At 44.2% G+C, this 19,936-nt stretch overlaps 3 protein-coding genes across 4 annotated transcripts; 1 reads left to right on the forward strand and 2 right to left on the reverse strand.

Moving 5' to 3' along the window:
• Positions 1-1,904: 1,904 nt before the first annotated feature.
• On the reverse strand, positions 1,905-6,433 carry LOC123154630 (disease resistance protein RGA5). Of its 2 annotated transcripts, none has more exons than XM_044573316.1 (5): positions 6,251-6,433; positions 5,226-6,087; positions 2,626-4,554; positions 2,476-2,530; positions 1,905-2,134 (listed from the first exon to the last, which is right to left on the reverse strand). In XM_044573316.1, the coding sequence occupies exons 2-4, from the start codon at positions 6,038-6,040 to the stop codon at positions 2,509-2,511; spliced, it is 2,766 nt and encodes a 921-aa protein (XP_044429251.1). In that variant the 5' UTR covers positions 6,041-6,087; positions 6,251-6,433; the 3' UTR covers positions 1,905-2,134; positions 2,476-2,508. The 2 variants fall into 2 exon arrangements, with proteins under 2 accessions (XP_044429251.1, XP_044429250.1); XM_044573315.1 differs by having other exon boundaries at positions 5,226-6,055; positions 6,251-6,414.
• Positions 6,434-7,512: 1,079 nt separating this feature from the next.
• Positions 7,513-12,765, reverse strand: LOC123148914 (uncharacterized). Its single transcript, XM_044568434.1, has 15 exons — positions 12,312-12,765; positions 11,935-12,213; positions 11,636-11,815; positions 11,402-11,537; positions 10,807-11,141; positions 10,290-10,419; positions 9,705-9,839; positions 9,382-9,426; positions 9,217-9,296; positions 9,023-9,119; positions 8,520-8,609; positions 8,379-8,426; positions 8,235-8,300; positions 7,988-8,156; positions 7,513-7,908 (listed from the first exon to the last, which is right to left on the reverse strand). Exons 1-14 carry the CDS (start codon positions 12,728-12,730, stop codon positions 7,992-7,994), a joined length of 2,205 nt encoding a protein of 734 aa, XP_044424369.1. The 5' UTR covers positions 12,731-12,765; the 3' UTR covers positions 7,513-7,908; positions 7,988-7,991.
• Positions 12,766-12,853: 88 nt separating this feature from the next.
• On the forward strand, positions 12,854-14,928 carry LOC123148915 (NADH dehydrogenase (ubiquinone) complex I, assembly factor 6). Its single transcript, XM_044568435.1, has 2 exons — positions 12,854-13,009; positions 13,720-14,928. The coding sequence occupies exon 2, from the start codon at positions 13,748-13,750 to the stop codon at positions 14,654-14,656; it is 909 nt and encodes a 302-aa protein (XP_044424370.1). The 5' UTR covers positions 12,854-13,009; positions 13,720-13,747; the 3' UTR covers positions 14,657-14,928.
• The last annotated feature ends 5,008 nt before the right edge of the window (positions 14,929-19,936 follow it).

Raw genomic sequence — 19,936 nt, forward strand, 5'->3', positions numbered from 1 at the left:
AACGTGTTCTAGAGGCTGCCCTCGTATTTTCCGCCTTAAATTGTTTATTGGAATGTTATTACTTTTTTTCAGCCAAATGTTGGTGAGATTTTTTTTCAAATGTATAAACAGGTTAACGACTTATAACATTACTTCTGCCAACCTTCACCACTCAATATCTTTTTGTACAATATCTCTTTATTGACTAAAAATTCCACTAGATGTTTTATTGCGATGAAGTGTAATAATGCTCAAAAACATTATTGGTAGCATAACATTCCGCAGCAACACGCGGAGAATCATCTAGTTAATATATATGACCTTGCCAAGTATAACTGCATGCGGCCGCATCGTCGTGCAGCCAGCCAGCCCACAAGCTCGATGAAAAGGACTTCGGGAGCTGATTCTCCTCATCGACTTTGTATAGATACTTGGAGAAGAAACTTGACATCATATCCTACTCCCTCTGTTCCCAAATATTCGTCTTTCTAGATATTTCAAACAAACTACAACATACGGATGTATGTATACATATTTTAAAATGTAAATTCAGTCATTTTGTTCCGTATGTAATTACTTGTTGAAATCTTCAGAAAGACAAATATTTAGGAACGGAGGGAGTATATGATAGGAATGATATGAGAGCTAGCCTAGCCATCGTAGCCTTCATCGTATGTATGGATACGTGGTGCAAGTTGGATATTTCATGCGTGCGCAATTCCTACGCTCAACGTCAGACCTAACACATATCAATGGTTACCCACTCTTCACCGACTCAACTGAGTTGAGATTTTCCACATAGCACTCTAGCACGAGTCTTCTTCATCTCGGCAAAGTTCGGTGCTTAAATAACTCGTGGGTGATTTTATTAAAAAAATGACAAGATAATCCTGCTGGGCAGTTTTACCGTGCACCAAATAACCTGTAATTTTCTGCACGCCATAACAAAATGAAGATTTAATATCCCTACGGACAACTCCACTGAGTCATTGCAAACTGCGTTGCCGACTTGTTTGCGAATTGTCCATTGGTGATACCTGTGAATTTGTGGGAATTTCTACTTTGGGCCAAATTGACTCAAAATTTGTGGTAATTGATCTGGTGTATGCCTGTCCCGAGAGTAGTTTTCTGTCAACAACAGTGAATTCTCTGCATAAGTTTGCTCTTTCAGCCAGAGCTTCAGTTTGTCAATCCAGATCAGAAATCATGAATCAAACTACAGACATAAGGTATGGACTCCTCACGGTTACATCAAAATTTTCATACATAAACATGCCATACCTGATACTTCTTTTGCCCATTAGATCTCCTGGACATCATATACCAAATGGGTATGGATTTGCAGCCAGGATATAGCTGCACCCTCAGGAAAAACAACACTAAATGGAAATGGAACTCTAAGAGGCAGAAAAGGGAAATGCCAAAAACCCACCGCATACTCTGGTTCTGCAAATGCTACAGGTAACGGGTATAATCAATCATACGAAGAAAAGATGGTCACACAATTTCATAATGAGCAGAGTTTGGCCCCTCCTCCTTTTTCCGGGCTTGAGACCGGCTATGCAACATGAAGCGTAACATCATCTTAGCATAGGCGGAGTTACACCCCCACTCCACACACCCCCATATACACATCAAACCCACCTAAACCAAAAACTAAAACCCAAAGAACAGGACACACACAAACACACGAAGGCACAATCTCCAATACCAAGACCCAAGATAGAAACCTAAACGACACACACCAAATAAATGGTAAAGAAAACCCAAGACCCTCTTTTAGAATTCTTTTTCCGAGTGAACAACGAAGCAACAGACTACTCGACCTCAAAACAATTTTTTTGTGTTTTTTCCATTACTACAAAAGGGAGAGAAATAAACATGTTTTTTTTGTGATTTTCATTTTCTTTTACTACAAAAGGCAGTAAAACAAACAAGCATTTTTTTATTTTTATTCTGCTAAAAAATAGAACATAGCAAAAAAAACACTTCTTTTTAGTTTGTGCGGCTTTTCCATTTCTTGAAAAGATAGTAAAATAAGTAGATATTTTTGTGTTTTTTCCCTTTGCTTAAAAGACAATAAATAGAGCAAACAAACAGAAGCCTCCCAATCCCTTTTCTTTTTCTGCTGTGATTTGTTAACACTGCTGCCCGCCTGCATAAATGGAGTAACTCTCAGAAAATGTGTTTGTGGAGTATCAATGGTTACTATTTAAAACAGTGAAAAAATAGCACGCTATAGCGTCCTGAGCAATATCTAACTAAATAAATCGATGTACAATGTCTCTCTAATAGCGTATTTTAAGGGCCACGCTATTTTGTCATAGCATGCTATTTTTTCATTGATTTAAAATGATGAGAAAAATATATGTATCGTGTGGGCAGATTTGTAGTTGCTTTTTTACAGTTGATTGGCAGTTCCTTTTATTTAATCTTGCCTAAAAAGAAAAAAAACAAGGTGCAGATAAATACTCTACTTAGATAGGGAGTACGTACCTTGTTTCGTGGAGGTGGAGTTGCATGGCTAGATTAGCTCAATCGATGTTTTAATCTGGGAAAGAAAGGAAAAGGAGATCTGTGAGATACACGGGTAGCGCTGCCCATGGAGATCAGCACTGACGAATAAATAAATATACACTTGGTTACCTCCGACGCCAGTTCTCTGTAGCCCTTGGTATGATAGAATGCTCGACACGGTTGGGAAGCATATCCATTGCACGCTTCGCCGTTTCCTTGGCCTTCTCGTCGTCCGCACGAGGGGCATATAAAGTGATGACGACTCTCTTAAGCAAAGGGAGGTTCCCTAGGCTAGCAAAGTCAAAGTCAAAGCTAATGCCATCATCACTGGACTGTGCTACGACCTCAAACTGGAGTGATTCAAGGACCGGCATATCCCCCTCTTGAAACGAGTCAAGCGTTGCTTCTGTCCTGAAGAACCTTAGCTTGGGGAACGCACCTGCACCGCCGCCAATGGTGTCATGGTGGAGAGTTGACACCGTCTCCAGCTTGAGGGCGACAAGCTCTCGAAAACTTCCAAAGACCTCCATATCTGGACTGCATACATGCAGTTTTAAATGGGACAGATTCGGAAGAAGCGAGGGATTGATCCTTGCCATCATCCCAGGTTCTAGGCAGGACATGTGTAGAACACGTATTTGTGGAGACAGAACAATCCGTTCCCAGGGGTTCTCTTCGTGACTGTGACTGGAATCCCTACACCCGACAACTAAACCAATGTCTATGACTTGGATCTTGCTCAGTTTGGCTACAGACTTGGCCCAACTATTCATTCTCCTATCGCCATGTACATATACGCTTTTAAAAATGCGGAGCTTCCTCAACTCTGTCAGCTTGCCCAGCTCTGTCACAAAGTTGGAGTGCCCATGAACTCCTCCTAGGCACAACTCTTCCAGAGATGTCAAATTTCCGATCCAGTATGGCACTTCAATGTCTGTTTCCCAGATGTTCAAGCACTTCAGTTCACTTAATCGACCAATACTCTCTGGAAGTTCCCTTATGCTATTTCTACCCAAGTCCAGTACCAGCAAAAACTTCAGATGTCCTATTTCCTTTGGGAGCTCACTGATACCAATGCTCCCTAGTTTGAGGTGCCTCAAGTGAACTAACTTCCCAACATGCTCAAGATTATAGCTACACTTATTCAAAGTGCCATTGCCTTCCAAAGCTAGGACACGCAAAACTTCAAAGCATGAAAGTGATGGCAACAAATCAACACTGCACATGGCATTAAATGACCTTGCTTGTAATGTTGACGTGGTAGCCAGGGGCTGGGCTCTATGATGAACAACTAGCCTGCGAGCATTGCAATGTGAAGATGTATATTGCTCCTTACTATCCAATAGAGTAACAAACTTTTCCTCCTTTGACAATAGGCATATCATATCAACCATCATGTCATGGACACGACACCCAGTTATGATGCCAATATGTTCATCTCCCTCTACCGCCATTATCATGCTTTTGTTCACCAGCTCATTGAAGTACCTCTCACCAATCTCGAATAGTCCTACCCCTAGTTCCTCATGGACAAAACCTTCGGCGACCCACTTCCATATCAAACTATCTTTTTCAATCAGATGATCTTCAGGATAGATGCTCAGATACAATAAGCAAGTCTTGAGGTGACAAGGTAGATCATAATAGCTAAATAAAAGTATTTTCCTCGTGTTCTCCACGTCTTCATTTTCTTCATGCCCAAAACCAATTGAAGTGTATACCTTAGACCAAAACTCCACAGGTTTACCAGCAAGCAAACTAGCTATTGTGATTATAGCCAATGGTATACCACCACATTTGTGTAAAATTTTATCATATACCACTGCTGGAAGATGATTATTCCATTCTATTGCAGCACAAGATAATCTTCTATGAAATAAATCCTTGGATAAATCAAGAGAAAGTGGCTGTAGCTTGTATACTTCACTGGCCATTGTGGCAACTTCGAGTGTACGAGTAGTTGTGATTATCCTGCTTCCACAATTCTTACACACCAAAGCGGTCTTGACCAGCTCCCATGTTTTTTTATCCCATATGTCATCAGTGACAATCAAGTACCTGTCATCGCCATCCATAGCGCAAGGGATATAACAGATTAGTGGAAATATTTTATAGGGCCCCTAAGTATTCAAAATATCTTTAAAATGAGGATGCATGCATGTTAGCCTACTTGTTGAGGAATCTAAAGTTGCATTGTTGAATCAGGACATGGAGGGGTCCAGGAGAGAGACATGTTGCAAGTGCGGAGTTTAATTCCATTTCATCGTCCAAAATTATAGTTTTGATTAACACATTTCCCAATCTAGATTCTTTCAACTATTAGATATATTTTTGAATTGACATCGATTGTAAGAAATTTTAGAATATATGAAACAACGATGAAGGTTCGACGGAAGACGGAAGTCCCAACCCAAATTATAAACCATAATGGAGTAGGGAAACCTTGATACAATACATTATTATGCGCATACAAGCACACATTTTTTGCAAAATACACAATAGTGATGATAGGACATCGAAACCCTTATCTTATAATATGTCTCAAACCAATTGTTCTACTCATTTCTTCTCAGGATTGACGCTATTCTCTCCCATTTACTATCTGATGTATATGAAATTACATAACAGGGGGCGTACCTCTTGTTCTCAGAATTCAATAATTGGTTGCCTTCCATGCAACCCCCTAATCACTAGTTGAAGTATATGAAACTACATAATAGGGTGCATACCTTTTGTTCTCGAGTAATCCTCGGAGTTTGTTGATTAGCTGCCTTTCATCCAACTCCGAGTACTTTTGGCCGTCAATTTCAAGGAGTATGTCATTGAGAACTTTCTTCACGCTAGGGTTCCGTCCAACCGGAACAAAAGCACTGCAATCAAATTGCGCTTTATGCTTATCATACAGTGCTTTGGCAAGAGTTGTCTTGCCAAGGCCTCCGAATCCGAAAATAGAGAGTATCTTGAGTTGCCTGGACCCATCAGCATCCCCATCACTCATCATCTTGGTTAGCTCATTCAACGAATCATCAATACCAACGAGCTCTTTCTGGTCCTTGTACAAAGCCAATAGGCGAGGGTCAACAGTGGTTGCGCCAACTGGATTAGCAGCCATGCCGTTGACCCGGTACCTATCACGTCGGTCAGCCGCCTCCTTGACGCGGAGCTTGATGTCTTTGATCTCATCGGAGATCTCATGGCGAGTCTTGCTCTTGCTGAACAAGTCTCCCATCTTCTTCATGAGCTTCTTGAGTTTGCGTGGCTTGATGGCAGGCTCAGCTCCCTCGACGCGCACCAGGAACTTGTCGACGACGTCCTCCATTCTGAATGACAAGTCCCTGACTTGGTTGGCCCAGAGCTTGACCTGCTCGTCGAGCTGGTCTCGCGGCACGTCCCCAACCTTGCGGAGGGCAGCATGCATGCTCTCCAGCTCTCTCTCTAGATACCCAACATCTTCCTTGACGCCCGTCTGCAGCTTGTACTCCTCCGTGAGGAGTTGGCCAAGCTTGAGGAGGAGGCTGCCCATGGCCCCCGTCGCGAGATCCATGGTCGCTCTCAGCAGCTGGGTTGCGCGATTTGTTTGTGCGCAAGCAACTGAGTCAGATTTATGAAAAAATAGCAAGCGACAGTAAGAAAATGCAAGTAAGTATGGAGAATATGCTGCTACAGGCTGCAGATCCACTTGCTGCTGTTGGATTTGAGAAAGAATCTATCTACGAGAAAATAGAAGGAGATGGAGATTTGGGAGGGGACTCACCTCACGCACCTGCAGACTTGCTCATGGAGTCAGGGAAGTAGGGGACTAGTGGAGATGGGGAGGAGCTAAGGATGAAGAAGATGTGGCCATTCAGGGGACACTAGGGGAGGAGCAATTGAGAGGAGGAAGAAGACCTGGACGCGACCAGAGGGGAACGGGGCTCCAGATCGATCCTTAGAATTGGGCCTCTCCCTCTCCCTTCGCTGCTGGGCCCTGATCCCTATAAAAAATAGTTTGGGCTTTTGAAAAGGGGTGGCCACAACTAAATGATTTTTCTTCTTTCCCTAAAAAAAACAACTAAATGATTTTCTTGGTGAGCAGCTCGCCCCATGGGTTGTCCAAGGGCCACCGTCCAAACCGTGTTGGCATCCCAAGACATGTTCAAACATACTCCCTCCTCCGTAAAGAAATATAAGAGCGTTTAGATAACTAAAGTAGTGATCTAAACGCTTTTATATTAGTTTACAGAGGGAGTACAGTAGTTTTTTTATTGCACATCTGAATCATGACACCTCTTTCAGATCTGAATTTATGTTGTTTCTTTCTTCAGTTAGGTGGCTGGCTATTCTTATCAGTTGGGTGGCGGGTGGCCCATTTGGGGCACAAGAAACCCAGCCGAACCTCCCTCTACAGATGCAGGGAAATTTGAAAAGCAGGGCTTGCCATGGTTAGTTATAAACGGTGCAACAACTAAATCATATCATGAATTGCAAGCAAGGCTACGTTTGAATGCCACTCTCTATTTTTATCTTTTGTTATTTTACCTTCATGTACAGGCATTTGAAAAATTATATTTACAAGCGGTAGGATAGTTACTGTTTTCCCTTGAAAAAACAAGTTCAGAAGAGTCTCCTTTTTTCCCTGGAAATTCAGAAGCAACTTCTCCAATGCACAACTTGGACATTCACATCTGAATGAAACTTAGAGAGGAAGAGGCAACCACAACAGGTGGGAGTTTTAGAAATTATGGATATTTGAAATTTTCTCAAAGTTCCAAATTCCTCAAGTCTGAGTTACTGGAAGTTTTAAAATTTCCCAAGTTCTAGAAATTCGAAAATTTGGAGCTGGATTTTCCAGAAGTTAATGGAAAGTTTGACCAAGGGATGACTTTCCCAAAAAGGAAATAACACCTGGTCGGAATTGGCCCATTGAGGGACTAACTGGCGGGTGACTGCCAATTAGCATCGCCAGACCAGGAACTTAACCTTCTCTTCTCAACAGATAAAAAAGGAACCAGATCATCTATCAGCCCGCAAAAACCATGCGTAATTCTCGGTCAATTCCCCTTTGTGGCCTGTATGGCACGCTGAACATTTTCTGAATAAATATATATACCTCGAAAATATATACAAATCTTGGACTGAGCTTATGCACAAATTCATATCCTAGAAATTCCCACTTGTCTGCACAGAGAGAGAGAGAGAGAGAGAGAGAGAGAGATCATATTGTCTATCAACAACTGCTATTCTCCTTGGCTCGAAGTTGGAAATTCAGAAGTGCCTTTTTTTTGTGAAATTCGGTAGAATATTTTTCCTTCAACTTCTCCGGTGTACACCTTGGAGAGATCAAGCAAAATCAGAGGCCACATACTTGACTACACTGTGATTTTGCCTTCCGCTGTACAAACAAAACTCGATTTGTAGCGAGGTTTCATCACCCTGCAGAATATACAGCATGAATCTTAGGCAAGCCCTTCCGGTTCAAAGAGCATCCTCCATCACACAATCCTTTACTAACCTTGCTATGTCTTATGCTCCAGCAGACTATCCCAGCGGCTTTTGAGGATCTCGTAAGCGTCTGGACAGGGAAGAGCTATTACAGAGGAGGAGCTGCCGTTAGTTGACAGCTCGACCACCAGACCCAACCGCAGCAGCGTCTCCATAGCTTTGTCGATAGGCATTTCAATCTAAAAGGATATCAGAACCATGCTTAATGATTTCACGACAACCGCAGAATACATGAATAGAAGGTGTCGACTCCCAACCTTAGCATTAAACTTCTCATACATAAACTGTTCGCACATATCCCTGATGCTTGAGCGAGATGACACCTGCATGGATGGAATCAGGACAAGGAATCAGTAAATTAAATGTGACAAGTCTCAAGTAGTAAAAGCAGCAAGGCATACCTTATTTCTGCCAAGTAACATAGCATATGCCAGGAGTGCTTCTTTATACTGTACAAAAAGAGAAGATGAGGGGATTTTCTTGCTCAAATAGAGAGTCAAAATGCATAAAAGTTATGCTTTGGGCTGTACATTAAATGTTACCTGTTGTTGCTCGGAAGCATCAAGAAGAAAGTAAACTGAACCAAAGCCACTTGCTAATGTCTTTTCGTAGAGCGTCTTATTGACCAAAAGCTGAGAAGAGGTATTGATGTCAAACAAACTATATCTTCTGTCGCACTGAGAAGCACATAAAAACCTTGGTTTCCTAAAGACATTAACTTAACAAGCTTTGCCATTTAAAATTGTATCATTGTTTTTATGCATGTACTCATGAGTCAGTACTGTTGAAGTGTATATGTGGATTTCCTAACCCTTTCCATCAGTTCGGACTATTGGTTGCGTTGGCTAGTGCATGAAGCTTAACAAGTAGTCCCTCTGTAAACTAATATAAGAGCATTTAGATCACTAAAGTAGTGATCTAAACACTCTTATATTAGTTTACGGAGGGACTACTAGCATACTAGCTATGTCTGTTCCCCTTTGCAAATCGAACCATATAAACACTTTCACTATTATGCAAATATAGATTAATATAAATTTTCTACCTGGTACCTATCTCTGGTCTGTTTGTATCCCAGAGTCACACGGAACACGAGTATTGCGAGTGCAGTAAAAGCAGCTAGATCAAGAAGGAAAGCTGACCTGCATTACATACCATGGAAGAATGCAAACAACGTTACTTGTTTTGAGAAAATAAGAAAGAATTCTCTAATATTACTGATGCAAACTACATACTTACGGAGATGAGGCTAAACTCTCAAATTTGTAGTTGACAACATATGCCAACAATCCTATAACGGTGGCTATATCAAGCCTTACCTGTATTAAGGAAAATGTTATCTCAACAATCTAAAGTGCAGGAGTCAAAATGAAAAGGAGAAAAAAAGAATCAAGAGGGAATTACTGTATCAAGGATGCGGAATGACAACTTTTTGTGAGGGAAAACCACCTGCAGACAAGGGTAGTTACTATGATATTTGGCACTATTCTCTTAACACAGAAGATAAACATTTCTCTTGTGTTTTCTCGAAATAGAAAGTACTGATGCTAAGTATATTCTTAATAGTGCATAGGCTTTTGGATGCAACGTCAGATTGTCAGTACTGAAATCTGCATTGACGAGTTTGTCCAATTTTTCCATCTTAATAACCATAATAGATAGAGATTATGAGCATTATACTCTACATGTAGGTAAACCAAATGTGCCCATGAGACTGATGCGCTTACTGGCAGATCTGGGATGGGTATTTTCTCGTAAATTTTCAACTGCGGCGGCAGCATCTGCATCTCAGAACTCTCCTTCTCATTACTTTGAGCAGAATCATCGGAATAAAGTATGATCAGTTCTTCGAATGCTGGTTCCTGGCAAATAACTAAATGGAATTATGTCTCTTCGTTGCAGACTATTTTGATAAATGACATTTATGTAGCTTATGAGCATCCCAAACCCACAATAAGTAAAAAGAGAATAACAGATAATCATCAGAATATTGTCAGTTTGCAGCTAATGAAAAAAATGTCTGGGACATTTGGGGCAAATGTTGTGTCCACGATTTGTTTACATTTAAACTGTTTCTTATGCTTATGCTTCATTACACAAGGTGCTTCATGGCACATATGAGACTACAGAGTGCAAGCCAATTCTATTTGCACGTGAAGCAGGATTCAATGATATAATAGTGCTCGAAGCTTTGAACCACTCTACCCTCTCTTTTTCACACAACACGGTGAATACTTCACAATCATAATATAAATAGTCATATCCATAACCTACTGGTAAGAAAGGGTGTTCAGATATCAAATACTAAGTACCTGGAGAGTAGACTTGGCAAATAAAATGCCAAAAGAAGCTTTTATTATCTCCCAAATATTGTTGTCACAAGCTTCTCTGCTTGCTGGCTCCCATATGTTTGCAAGGGTAATTCTAGGCAGAAAATTTGGCCTGAAGCAAAAGCAGAATATATCTCATAAATTCATAAACATATAGCGGTCAAGTACCAAAGATGCACCCCAAATAAACAAGGAAAACCCTGTAGTATAAATTTTAATGTTGATTATATCGCATTTCAACGATAATATACATAGGAAAAGAAAGAAACCGATAAATACGGGTGACAGCAATACTTCTGGGGTTCTTGTGGTATAGAAGAATGTACACAAAGGAAAATAAGAATTTATAATTAGCAAGTGGTTATGAGGTTATATACTTACAGTCAAACCCTGGTCTCCCCTAGTACTAATGCTAGATTTGCCTAAGTTCATATAAAGCAGAAGCAAAGATGTGTCCCTAAAATAGCATACAAAAACCTGCATCTACTCGGAATCTAACCTCACATAGCCTTCAGATTGTTTTGCTTCAGTATCAGATTTCAGCGTTGCCTCTGGCAGAGATGGAATTAATCCTGTCCATGTAAGCACTCTTCTTAGGAGTCTGCCGCGAGGACCAACAGGTGACAGGAATCCTTCATAACGAGAGACTGCCCTTTGTGCAGCAATCCAAATAGGAAGATCTGCATCTGGTAATTGATCTGGCGTAAGCTTGCCCCTAGAATAGTTTTCTATCAACAAGAGTGAATTCTCTGCATAAGTTTGCTCTTTCAGCCAGAGCTTCAATTTGTCAATCCAGATCTGAAATCCCGGGCTCCCTGTTGATTTTTTCAATGCCTGGCAAGAACTAAAATAATCACATACAATTAGCTAAGAGTTGCATGGGCATGCTGAATCATAGAAGTAACAGGTCTAGCAGTCATTATAAGTTTAGACAAGAGAATAATAACATGAATAATAGTGTATTCAGCATGTTCTAGCCGTGCAGGAAAGTTCGCTACAACAATCTAAAGGAGTACATGTATAAGTGAGTTCAGTCAGAGTGTGACATAGTGAATGTGATCAAATGGACTGTCATGAGGGGAGGATTGACTGACCTCATTGGTCCATTTCCCCAGTTTCCCCAAGGGTTTGGAAAGGCTGAAGAAAATTTTCTGCAACAGTTTGGACTGTAGGTAATCAAGCTTCTCCACCAACAGCAGGCCTTTTTGGCTCTCGGTCGAATACCCACGCCTGCCAAAGTCAAAGAATTAGTCACACCATGGGATCTCCATTTCCCTTTTGCATATACGCAACAGTCTGTGAAGTCACCGGACCAAATTAAAACTCACCGGAATATGATGGCATTAGACTCGGCTGCCTTCTTCCAGTCGACGTAAACTGGCAGCGTCAGGAGGTAATCACTATTGAGGGAGTAGGTCAGGAGCAGGTCCTGCGCGGAGAGCTCTTCGAACTGAGCGTTGCGCAGGAGGTTCATGAAGGCGCGCTGGAAATGAGTCGCAAAGGCAACCCTTTTTGCATCACACAGATCAATGAACCATGCTTAGCTAGCCAGCAGTAGCAAGCAGCAGTCCCAATTTCAATCGGTTGGGCAAGTATAACCACAGAAAATTAGAGCAGATTTTACTACCTGGTGGGAGAAATGGGAGCTGGATCCGGTGATAAGCCGAGCAGAGTCTTCCAGTCCAGGCTTCGGGAGAGAAACGACATCCTGCCGTCGTCGTCGTCATCGCCGTCCTGGGACATGCCGAAGAGCCCGGAGCCCCTGCCGTTCACCGATGACGACGCCCTGCCGCTGGAGGCTTTGCCAGGCCCATTCTCCTCGTCCTCGTCGTCCGGGAGCATGTAGTAGGCGCGCATCTGCTCGAGCGTCTCCTTGTGCTCCGCGTGCAGGACCGCGTCCAAGCACCTGCAGCGCATGAGCAAAGGGCATGTGAATTTCCCCATTCTTTACATGCCGATCCCATCATCTGGTGGTAGAGGAGGGGCGCGGGAGTGAGTACTGGCCTCGCGAATCGCCTGAAGTCTTCGGCGGCGGGCTGGGAGGGGAAGAGGGAGAGGGCGGCGTCGAGCAGCGCCGCCTTGGGCACCGCGATGTAGCGCTGGCGCGGCACGTTGATGCCGCCCTTCTTCCCCTGGTCTTCCTCCTCCTTCCCGCCATGCTCCTGCTCCTGCTGCGGCTGGTCTTGCTCGTCGACGTCGGCGGTGGCCGCGGCTGCTTGGAGGAAGGCGGGATCGGGGCCGGGGCCGGCGTCGGCGTCGGCGCGGAGCGGCTCGAACTGGACCGGCGAGAGGTTGCCGACGGAGCAGCGGGCCGTGGTGGTGGAGAAGGACGACCTGGCTGCGTAAGCCACTGGCACCGGCGCCGCGGAGAAGGAGGAGATCGGGACGGCCGCCGGCGCCGGGCTGGCGCGCAGCAGAAGCATCGTCCGTCTGGTGGGTCGCGCGCGAACAGAACCGAACGGAACGGGTGGCGCGCCAAGGATAACGCCCCCGCGGTGCCGCGGCCCGCCACGTGGGGCTCCTCCTTCTGATGGGCCTCGCAGAGAGGCCCGTGGGCGTAGCCCATCGGACCCGCTCGGAAGGCCACAGAGAGGTCACAGCCACGATCCAGTCCATCGTCCACATCGGTCCTGCTCCTCCCTCCCGTCTCCGGCGACCGTGATCTGCTCTGCTCCTCCGGTGGTCTCCGCCCCACCGCCACGGTATGCTACTCCCCCGCTTTTCTCCCCACCTCAGCCAGCCGCGCGGCACTCTGAGCCCTGCCGCAGGCGTCGCTTTCGTCTCCGGCGCGGTGCCTGCCGCTGGCCGCGCGCTCCCCTACTTGCCCCGCGCCCCTCGCCGCCGTATGTGGTCGCTGGCACCTAGAAGAGCACGGGGCCCGCATCTCTCGGCTAAGGCCCGGACTGGATCTGTACCTTAGCTCCTCTGCTCGTGCTATGTGTATTGCGTTACTGCAACCGATTGCTATTTGCTAGTGACTACAAACGAGTCCAAAATTGGTCCATTTCTGTTACTGGTGAGACACCTCGCTAGCTGCTAACTCACATTCCCATCTCCATGAACGACACCGCCAATTCTAGAACCGACTGCAAGTTCCAGTCCAGTGCACATCTCTGATTTTGGTTGCGATGTGGGCTAACTGAATCCAGTTTCATCAGGATCTCAAATGCAAATACAGCGCCTCATTTTCACAAGTTCCACTGCGCAATTTTCATTCATGCTAGCACTACATATTACCCTGTTAGGTGGATCATACTTTTTTCTTAAGACTGTTAGGTGAAAAACAATCAGATTCTATGCTTAATGCTTTGCTTGCCAGTTTACTCTGCCAGTACCTGTCCAGCGGTTCCATCCACCGATCTTGTCATGCACACATCTGACTTAATACAACTGCATTTCCTCTTCGCTGCAGCGTCTTATACACACCTGAAGCAGACCTCATGAGTGGGGGCACCGCGGTGAGCGGCAGCCTGCGGACGGCCCTCTCGTACTGCGTCCAGCAGGTGCGCAGCTACGACTACCACAACTACCTCTGCCTGCTCCACCTACCTCCGGCCATGCGCAAGGCCGCGTTCACCTTCTGGGCCTTCAACGTCGAGACGGCCAAGGCCATGGACGTCGTGTCCGACCCCCGCAAGGGCCTCATGCGCCTCCTCTGGTGGAAGGACGTGGTCGACAAGGTCTGCGCCGGCAAGAAGGTCGAGCACCCCGTCGCGCTCGCGCTCTCCTCGGTTCTCTCCGAGCACAAGGTCAGCAAGCACTGGCTCAAGCGGTCGCTGGAGGCGAGGATAAATGATGGAAACCGGGATGACGACGCCATTCCTGAGAATATTCCGGAGCTGGAGAGGTACGCGGAGGACACCCAGTCGACCATCCTGTACATGACGCTGCAGGCTGGTGGGATACAGTCCACCATTGCTGATCATGCTGCGTCGCATATCGGCAAGGCGAGTGGGCTGCTGCTGCTGCTCAAGGCGCTGCCTCACCATGTCAGCAAGCAAGGGAAGATACCGTACATCCCGGCGAGTGTGGCCGAGGAGTGTGGGCTGCTTGCCCGGGAAGGTGGCCGGACAGAGGTCAGGATGGGCGATGCGCTCCCGGATGCAGTTTTCAAGGTTGCGTCTGTTGCCGAAGCTCACCTGCAGAAGGCGCGGGAGCTGGCCGCGTCTGTGCCAGCAGAGGCTGTCCCCGTGCTCCTCCCAGCCGTGCCGGCCCAGGTCCTTCTGGACTCCCTGCGGCGCCGCGAATTCAACGTCTTCGACTCACGCTTGTCCAGTGGAGTCCATGGCATATCCCCTCTGTGGTACCAGCTGAAGCTAAACTGGCACTCGTGGCGAAACAAGTACTGAATGCATACATACATTTTGAAGCATGTTTGTTGAAAGCGCAGGTCAGCGTGCGTTTTAGCCCAGACTAAACCTGGGGTGTCCATTTACTGAAATGTAATAAGCTTGATGATCAAGAAAGGCTCTGCTACCTGCTGCAGCTGGCTGTTTCTGAGCAATTTTGATGTAGCTTCCTTTTTCACTGGAGACATGCTTTGTTGGGGGTTGTTTGTTTCGTTTGTATTCGAGTATCGACATGAGGTGGATGAATGTTATTTGTTGAGCTTGTCCTTTCAGTTGTTGCTTGCCCAGATTGTTCCAATACAAGGAGGGTTGATGGATCCTCTGGACGTGGGGCTTGACTTGTTGCACTGCCATTATTAGTTCGATATTCAATGACCTCTGATACAGGAAGAGAACCTAAGAGAGAAAGGGTTAGGCAGCTACCCTAAGATGACTTGACAAGGATATGAACCTGATACTTTAACTCCATTGGTGCAAGCTTCAGATGTGTGGCGCCCACTATGAAGGCATAAGCAGAAGTCATGATCACCTTCATTTCGATCTCAGATTTTCAGGTAATGCATATATGTGTGGTTAAGGATCTACTCATATGTCTTGATTGCTATATTGGTACTGTGAATTCAGTTATAAGATAATCAGGCTGGCTAACATTTTTTAGCATATTAAATAAGAGTTGCTAATGATTTGGTATAGAAAATTCTTGTAAGCAATGTAATTACATAAAGAAAAGAAGTTCCTCATTGTATCAGAAACTAGTGCCTATCTCAGCCTCATTTTTGGCTTTCAGCAACTTTTTGTTTGACTTCCTTATCAGTCACAGTTAGGTACGACATCACATCTCGCTTTTCTCTATGATGTTTCTGTTTACATATTATTATGATCTAAAAGGAAATAAATAAAATGAGGTTGGCCGGTGGTTCTGATCATGCTCCTTGCACGGCGCTTCAACTGTTGTTGGATTCATTGCTCCCCTGTTTCTCTTACTATTTCTTTTACCTTCTCTGGTGACTGAATTTTGACAGGGTTGGTCCAAAGTCCAAATTTGCAATCAATTTGAGAAATACTTTACTCTTGCTGCAAAAACCTTAATGTTGATGTGTCAGCAACTGTTTGACCTGCTGTTTATTGTCTCCTTTTTATGCAGCCTTTCTTGACGACAAAATATATTCTCACAATTATTTACATTGCAGCTTTTCGCTTCTTTTGACAACCAGAACCGCTGTAAAGTTTGACAGTTGTATAGCCAGTCAACATGATATGTCTTGAGAAACTGATCAGTGAAAATGTTCCCGAATATCATGCAACTATAGAAGTGCTTAACTTTCCGAGGGCATTAAGAATAACTGGTTAACACATCTTGTTACATCTCGTGAGAGTTTTTTTTTTACATTTCAAGTGCTAAATGAATTCCCAAGTACTATTAATAATAGGGAGTCGATCACGTAACTTGCAAGAACTTGAACCAACTACAACAGCAAAGAAACATATGATTTGCTGAGATAGAAAGTGCTTAGCTGGTCGGGGTTTTTTGTACAGCTATCAGTACTTGGTCAGATTTGTTTGTGCTGCTACTGAATTGAATGGTGACTTACTTTTTGCTCCCCCCCCCCCCCCTCCTGTGTCAAGGTAACTGACATGCGCTCTTAGTTCTCATAGAAATGTGTTTTAATACCGTGGTTGCTTCATTTTGTCTTCTACTTTATGACCTGAGCAAATCCTTTCAGTTAATGACTTTAGCTGCAACTAAATCCTGTTGTGCAATGCTGATGGAATTTTATATTATTATTTATTATTGTCCGCAGAAAACTCTAGCTAATTTTGGCGCATCTAGTTCGGAAGGCACGTCCTATTTTATCTGATATCTCCTGAAATTGAAAAGGCTATGCATGTAGCTCTTGGCAAGGCAACTGAAACATATAGACTTAAACAACTGGCTATGCAACCACATCTTATTTGCCACTTTGAGGTTTGGATAAGTTCAGCACTATGCACGAGAAGTCAATAAAGTAAGTAGGCAAGTTGCAAACCTTGGGGGTTGTAGGGACAAACACCTGTGCTCAATGCTTAAAAGTAACTCAACATAGCCCTTTTCCATTGGGACCTTCACCCCTGCTTTTATTCTGGGCGTTTGGTCCCTGGTGGAGTAAACAGCAATCACTGGAGGAAGAAGCATTGTCCCCTTGCTTGCTGCTTGGCTCCACACCACATGCATATGCTTGCTTTGCCCCTGCCTTGGTAGTAGTAGTATATTATTGCTTGCTCCTGGCTGGGTAATGGCCTTCATGTGTGGTTGGGTCTATGGCTCTATGCCCAGCTCAACTCATGAGTATACTGCATTTGCAGCTTGGTCCTGGGCGCTGTTTGTAGGCATGCCATGGTAATTTCCACTGTAAACGGAAAATCATGTGAAGGGCATGCCATTGTCCAGCTTGCTATTGTTGCATTTGCTGCCACTGTAAACGGTAGCGCATTGTGGTGTTCCTGATCTCGGCAGCCTGGTTTCAATCTGGCCGAATCACTGACAGATTTTTAACTAGTACTGTCGTAACTCCACACAGGATATTTCAGCTTGTACTGTCATAGTTAACCATTCATGATCCTGATCTTCCGTCAAGTTTCAGTTTAACCGAAGCTTTCAGAAACCCTGATAACAGCAAACAATATTTGCAATTTATATGTATATATATACCGTTTATATGTACTCTACTCAATATTTTTTCTGTAGTGTGTCACATAAGGAAACACATAGGAAATGTGATGTGTACTCACGCAGGCATGCAGGGCTTGACATCACCCAGGAAAAAGTAGAAATGGAGTATGCTTGCAATCTGATAGCTTCTTCCTTAAGCTTTGGTCAAAGGTAAGGGGAACATGTGCTCATAAGCTCAATCATAGCACCATGCTATTACTAGTTTGGAGTTAAGACTAAACCTAAGGTAATGGCATACGGAAAGGATCGCCTGCTAGTTTCTTCTGGTTTCGGTCGGCCCGCATACCCCAGGTAGAGAACATATTGAGCTGAACTTTTTGTCTCTTTTGTTTTTTTTCTAAGTTGTACTCTATCGATGATTCCTGAACCAGATATTCCAATATTTCATTTTGTTTTCTACAGATATTACACTAAAGCTGTTTCACTGCGACAAATGAAAATCATGTGAAGCAAGCTGGACAATAGCAAGGAGCGGAAATGGCATCTTGATCTGAACTGGGTGGCCTGCCCTTTGGATCTCAGTGCTTCAACTAATTACCGAGACAGGAGGAATAAAATGGGGTGATCTTGGCAAATGGTGGATCTGCCGCATTCATCATTCCGTTATACACATGGGATGAGCGCAGTAATGATGTAAGTACCAGGATCGTTTTCCCTTCCATTGCATATAGCTTCTCAAATCCTTTTCTATTTGTTTTGCGTGGGAGCAAAAGGCCATATATATGTGCATCATTGTTCAGACACTATTATATTTTGCACGCAAGAGATATGCAGTGTGAAAACAGCATAGTAGAAGGGAGGATTAATTAGGAAGATGGAGCAGAAGGGCTGCGTGCATGATGGGTCCTCACATGAGAGCTTTCACGCAGGCATCATTTTATCTTCCTCTGCAAACAAACATCACCATCTCCCATCTGTCCCTCCCTCCTCACTTAATTATTCCTTCCCGCCCCGCCCCGCCCCCCTCATCTCATCCTCTCGAGTCCCTGCCTTTTCCACACCATCTTTTCAACCTCATACACGCGCACATAATTATATCATATTGTGTTCCCCGCCGCGCTTTCTTCTCCTCTGACATTCCGATCAGTACGCTTCATGCATGTGTTCCATCATGCCGACTGCTTCGCACAAGCTGAGCAGCACTGAGTGGTGAGAGGGGAGATTGCGGTGCGTGCATGGCTTGTGGCCAAGCATAGGGTTCGTTCTTGCATGGACTATATAAGCCAGGCAGGCAGTCGGCCAGCCGGAAGGTAAGTTGGTGGGAGGCATGCATGTCATTGCTGCTCTTATGCGTGTTTGCCATCCCCTTAAAGCAGTGGCTGGGAAGCATGCATACATCCCCTGCTTCGCCGGTACCACTCAGGCCGGCCGCAAGGGGTCGCTGTCCATCTCATCCCGGCCGGGCTTTCTTGTCTCTAATGCTGTCATCTACTTGCTGCTTCAGCATCATCCTTGGGCCATAATCACCAGCGTGTTATCTGTGGTAGGTGAGTTCCGTATATGCATTACTGTTCTTCCCTTATTGCTACGTCGTTGGTTAGCCTAGTTAATATCTCCGGGCTTGTGATTGACATTTACCTTTTCTTTTAATTCTTCTCCAGAAAGTCATTCCTTTACCTGTAGCTCTTTTTGTCCAAAAACACTTGGCCTTTGTGGCTCAGTATACAACCAGCCCAGGGCCCTATAGATTAACTGCTTTGCTTTTAAGCCCATTTCATACCTTTGTAAGTTGCTGTTTGAATGTCTCATGAAACAAGAGTGACTGTTTTCCCTGAGTGGTAGAGCTACTCTGTTCCTATTAACATAAAGTACTTGTGATGTAGATAACTAGTTGGACAGAAGATTTTTGGTACCTGTCATTCTGTTAACATTACCTTCCATGGAGAGCTATATCTGAAGACATTATCACAGATACACATATATATGATGTCAAGTATATAGGTCATCCCTGTCAAATATATGATGTCAAGTTTAGTTAGTTCTCTTCTCTCTATCATACCTATCCAACATCATATAACCGGACTGTTCTGTATCATGATCTGGAGAAGTTCCTCCATGCATGTCGGTTTTCTTCTCCATATATGTTTCTTATGATTGAACTTAACCACTTTGTTGATCTAAGTTATTATTCTGCTCTGAGACTACTCATTCCCTGCGACTATGACGCCATGTTAAGTTTTCTGATGTCTACATGTTTTTGGCGTCAGTTATTTGCTAGTACCCATAATCGTAGCAGAGACCTACATTTCATTGTTGCTTCTGTGAGTTATTTCAGGACTTTGACATAGAGAATGTTTGGTCTATATGTGTTTATTTATTTAGGTACGATCGTAGCAGAGTAGAACATAGCCTGTATCGAACTAGATAAAACAATGTGAAGAACATGTGAAACTAACATTTCAGGCCCATGCATTAGTAACTGTTGAAGTTAAGACTTCATATAATATATGCACTCCAGGGACCTAGATAATTTTCTTGGTGATCCTCGTGAACACACATTGTTCAAGCAAGCTAAGCTACCACTGTACGTATATAATCAAATATACAGCATGCATGTAATCATAAATACT

This window comes from Triticum aestivum, chromosome 7A, assembly GCF_018294505.1.
Source record: "Triticum aestivum cultivar Chinese Spring chromosome 7A, IWGSC CS RefSeq v2.1, whole genome shotgun sequence".
NCBI classification, from domain to species: Eukaryota; Viridiplantae; Streptophyta; class Magnoliopsida; order Poales; family Poaceae; genus Triticum; species Triticum aestivum.

Bases quoted from the DNA above. Each gene is read 5' to 3' on its own strand.
- LOC123148915 (XM_044568435.1), top strand. From the start codon at position 13,748: ATGAGTGGGGGCACCGCGGTGAGCGGCAGCCTGCGGACGGCCCTCTCG.
- LOC123154630 (XM_044573316.1), bottom strand. From the start codon at position 6,040: ATGGATCTCGCGACGGGGGCCATGGGCAGCCTCCTCCTCAAGCTTGGC. The intron at 4,555-5,225 runs GTATGCACCCTA...TGGCGATGACAG, and splicing joins GGATTACTCGAGAACAAAAG to GTACTTGATTGTCACTGATG. The intron at 2,531-2,625 runs GTAACCAAGTGT...TTTCTTTCCCAG, and splicing joins ACAGAGAACTGGCGTCGGAG to ATTAAAACATCGATTGAGCT.
- LOC123148914 (XM_044568434.1), bottom strand. From the start codon at position 12,730: ATGCTTCTGCTGCGCGCCAGCCCGGCGCCGGCGGCCGTCCCGATCTCC. The intron at 9,840-10,289 runs GTACTTAGTATT...GTTATTTGCCAG, and splicing joins TTGCCAAGTCTACTCTCCAG to GAACCAGCATTCGAAGAACT. The intron at 8,427-8,519 runs GTAACATTTAAT...CTTTTTGTACAG, and splicing joins ATGCTTCCGAGCAACAACAG to TATAAAGAAGCACTCCTGGC.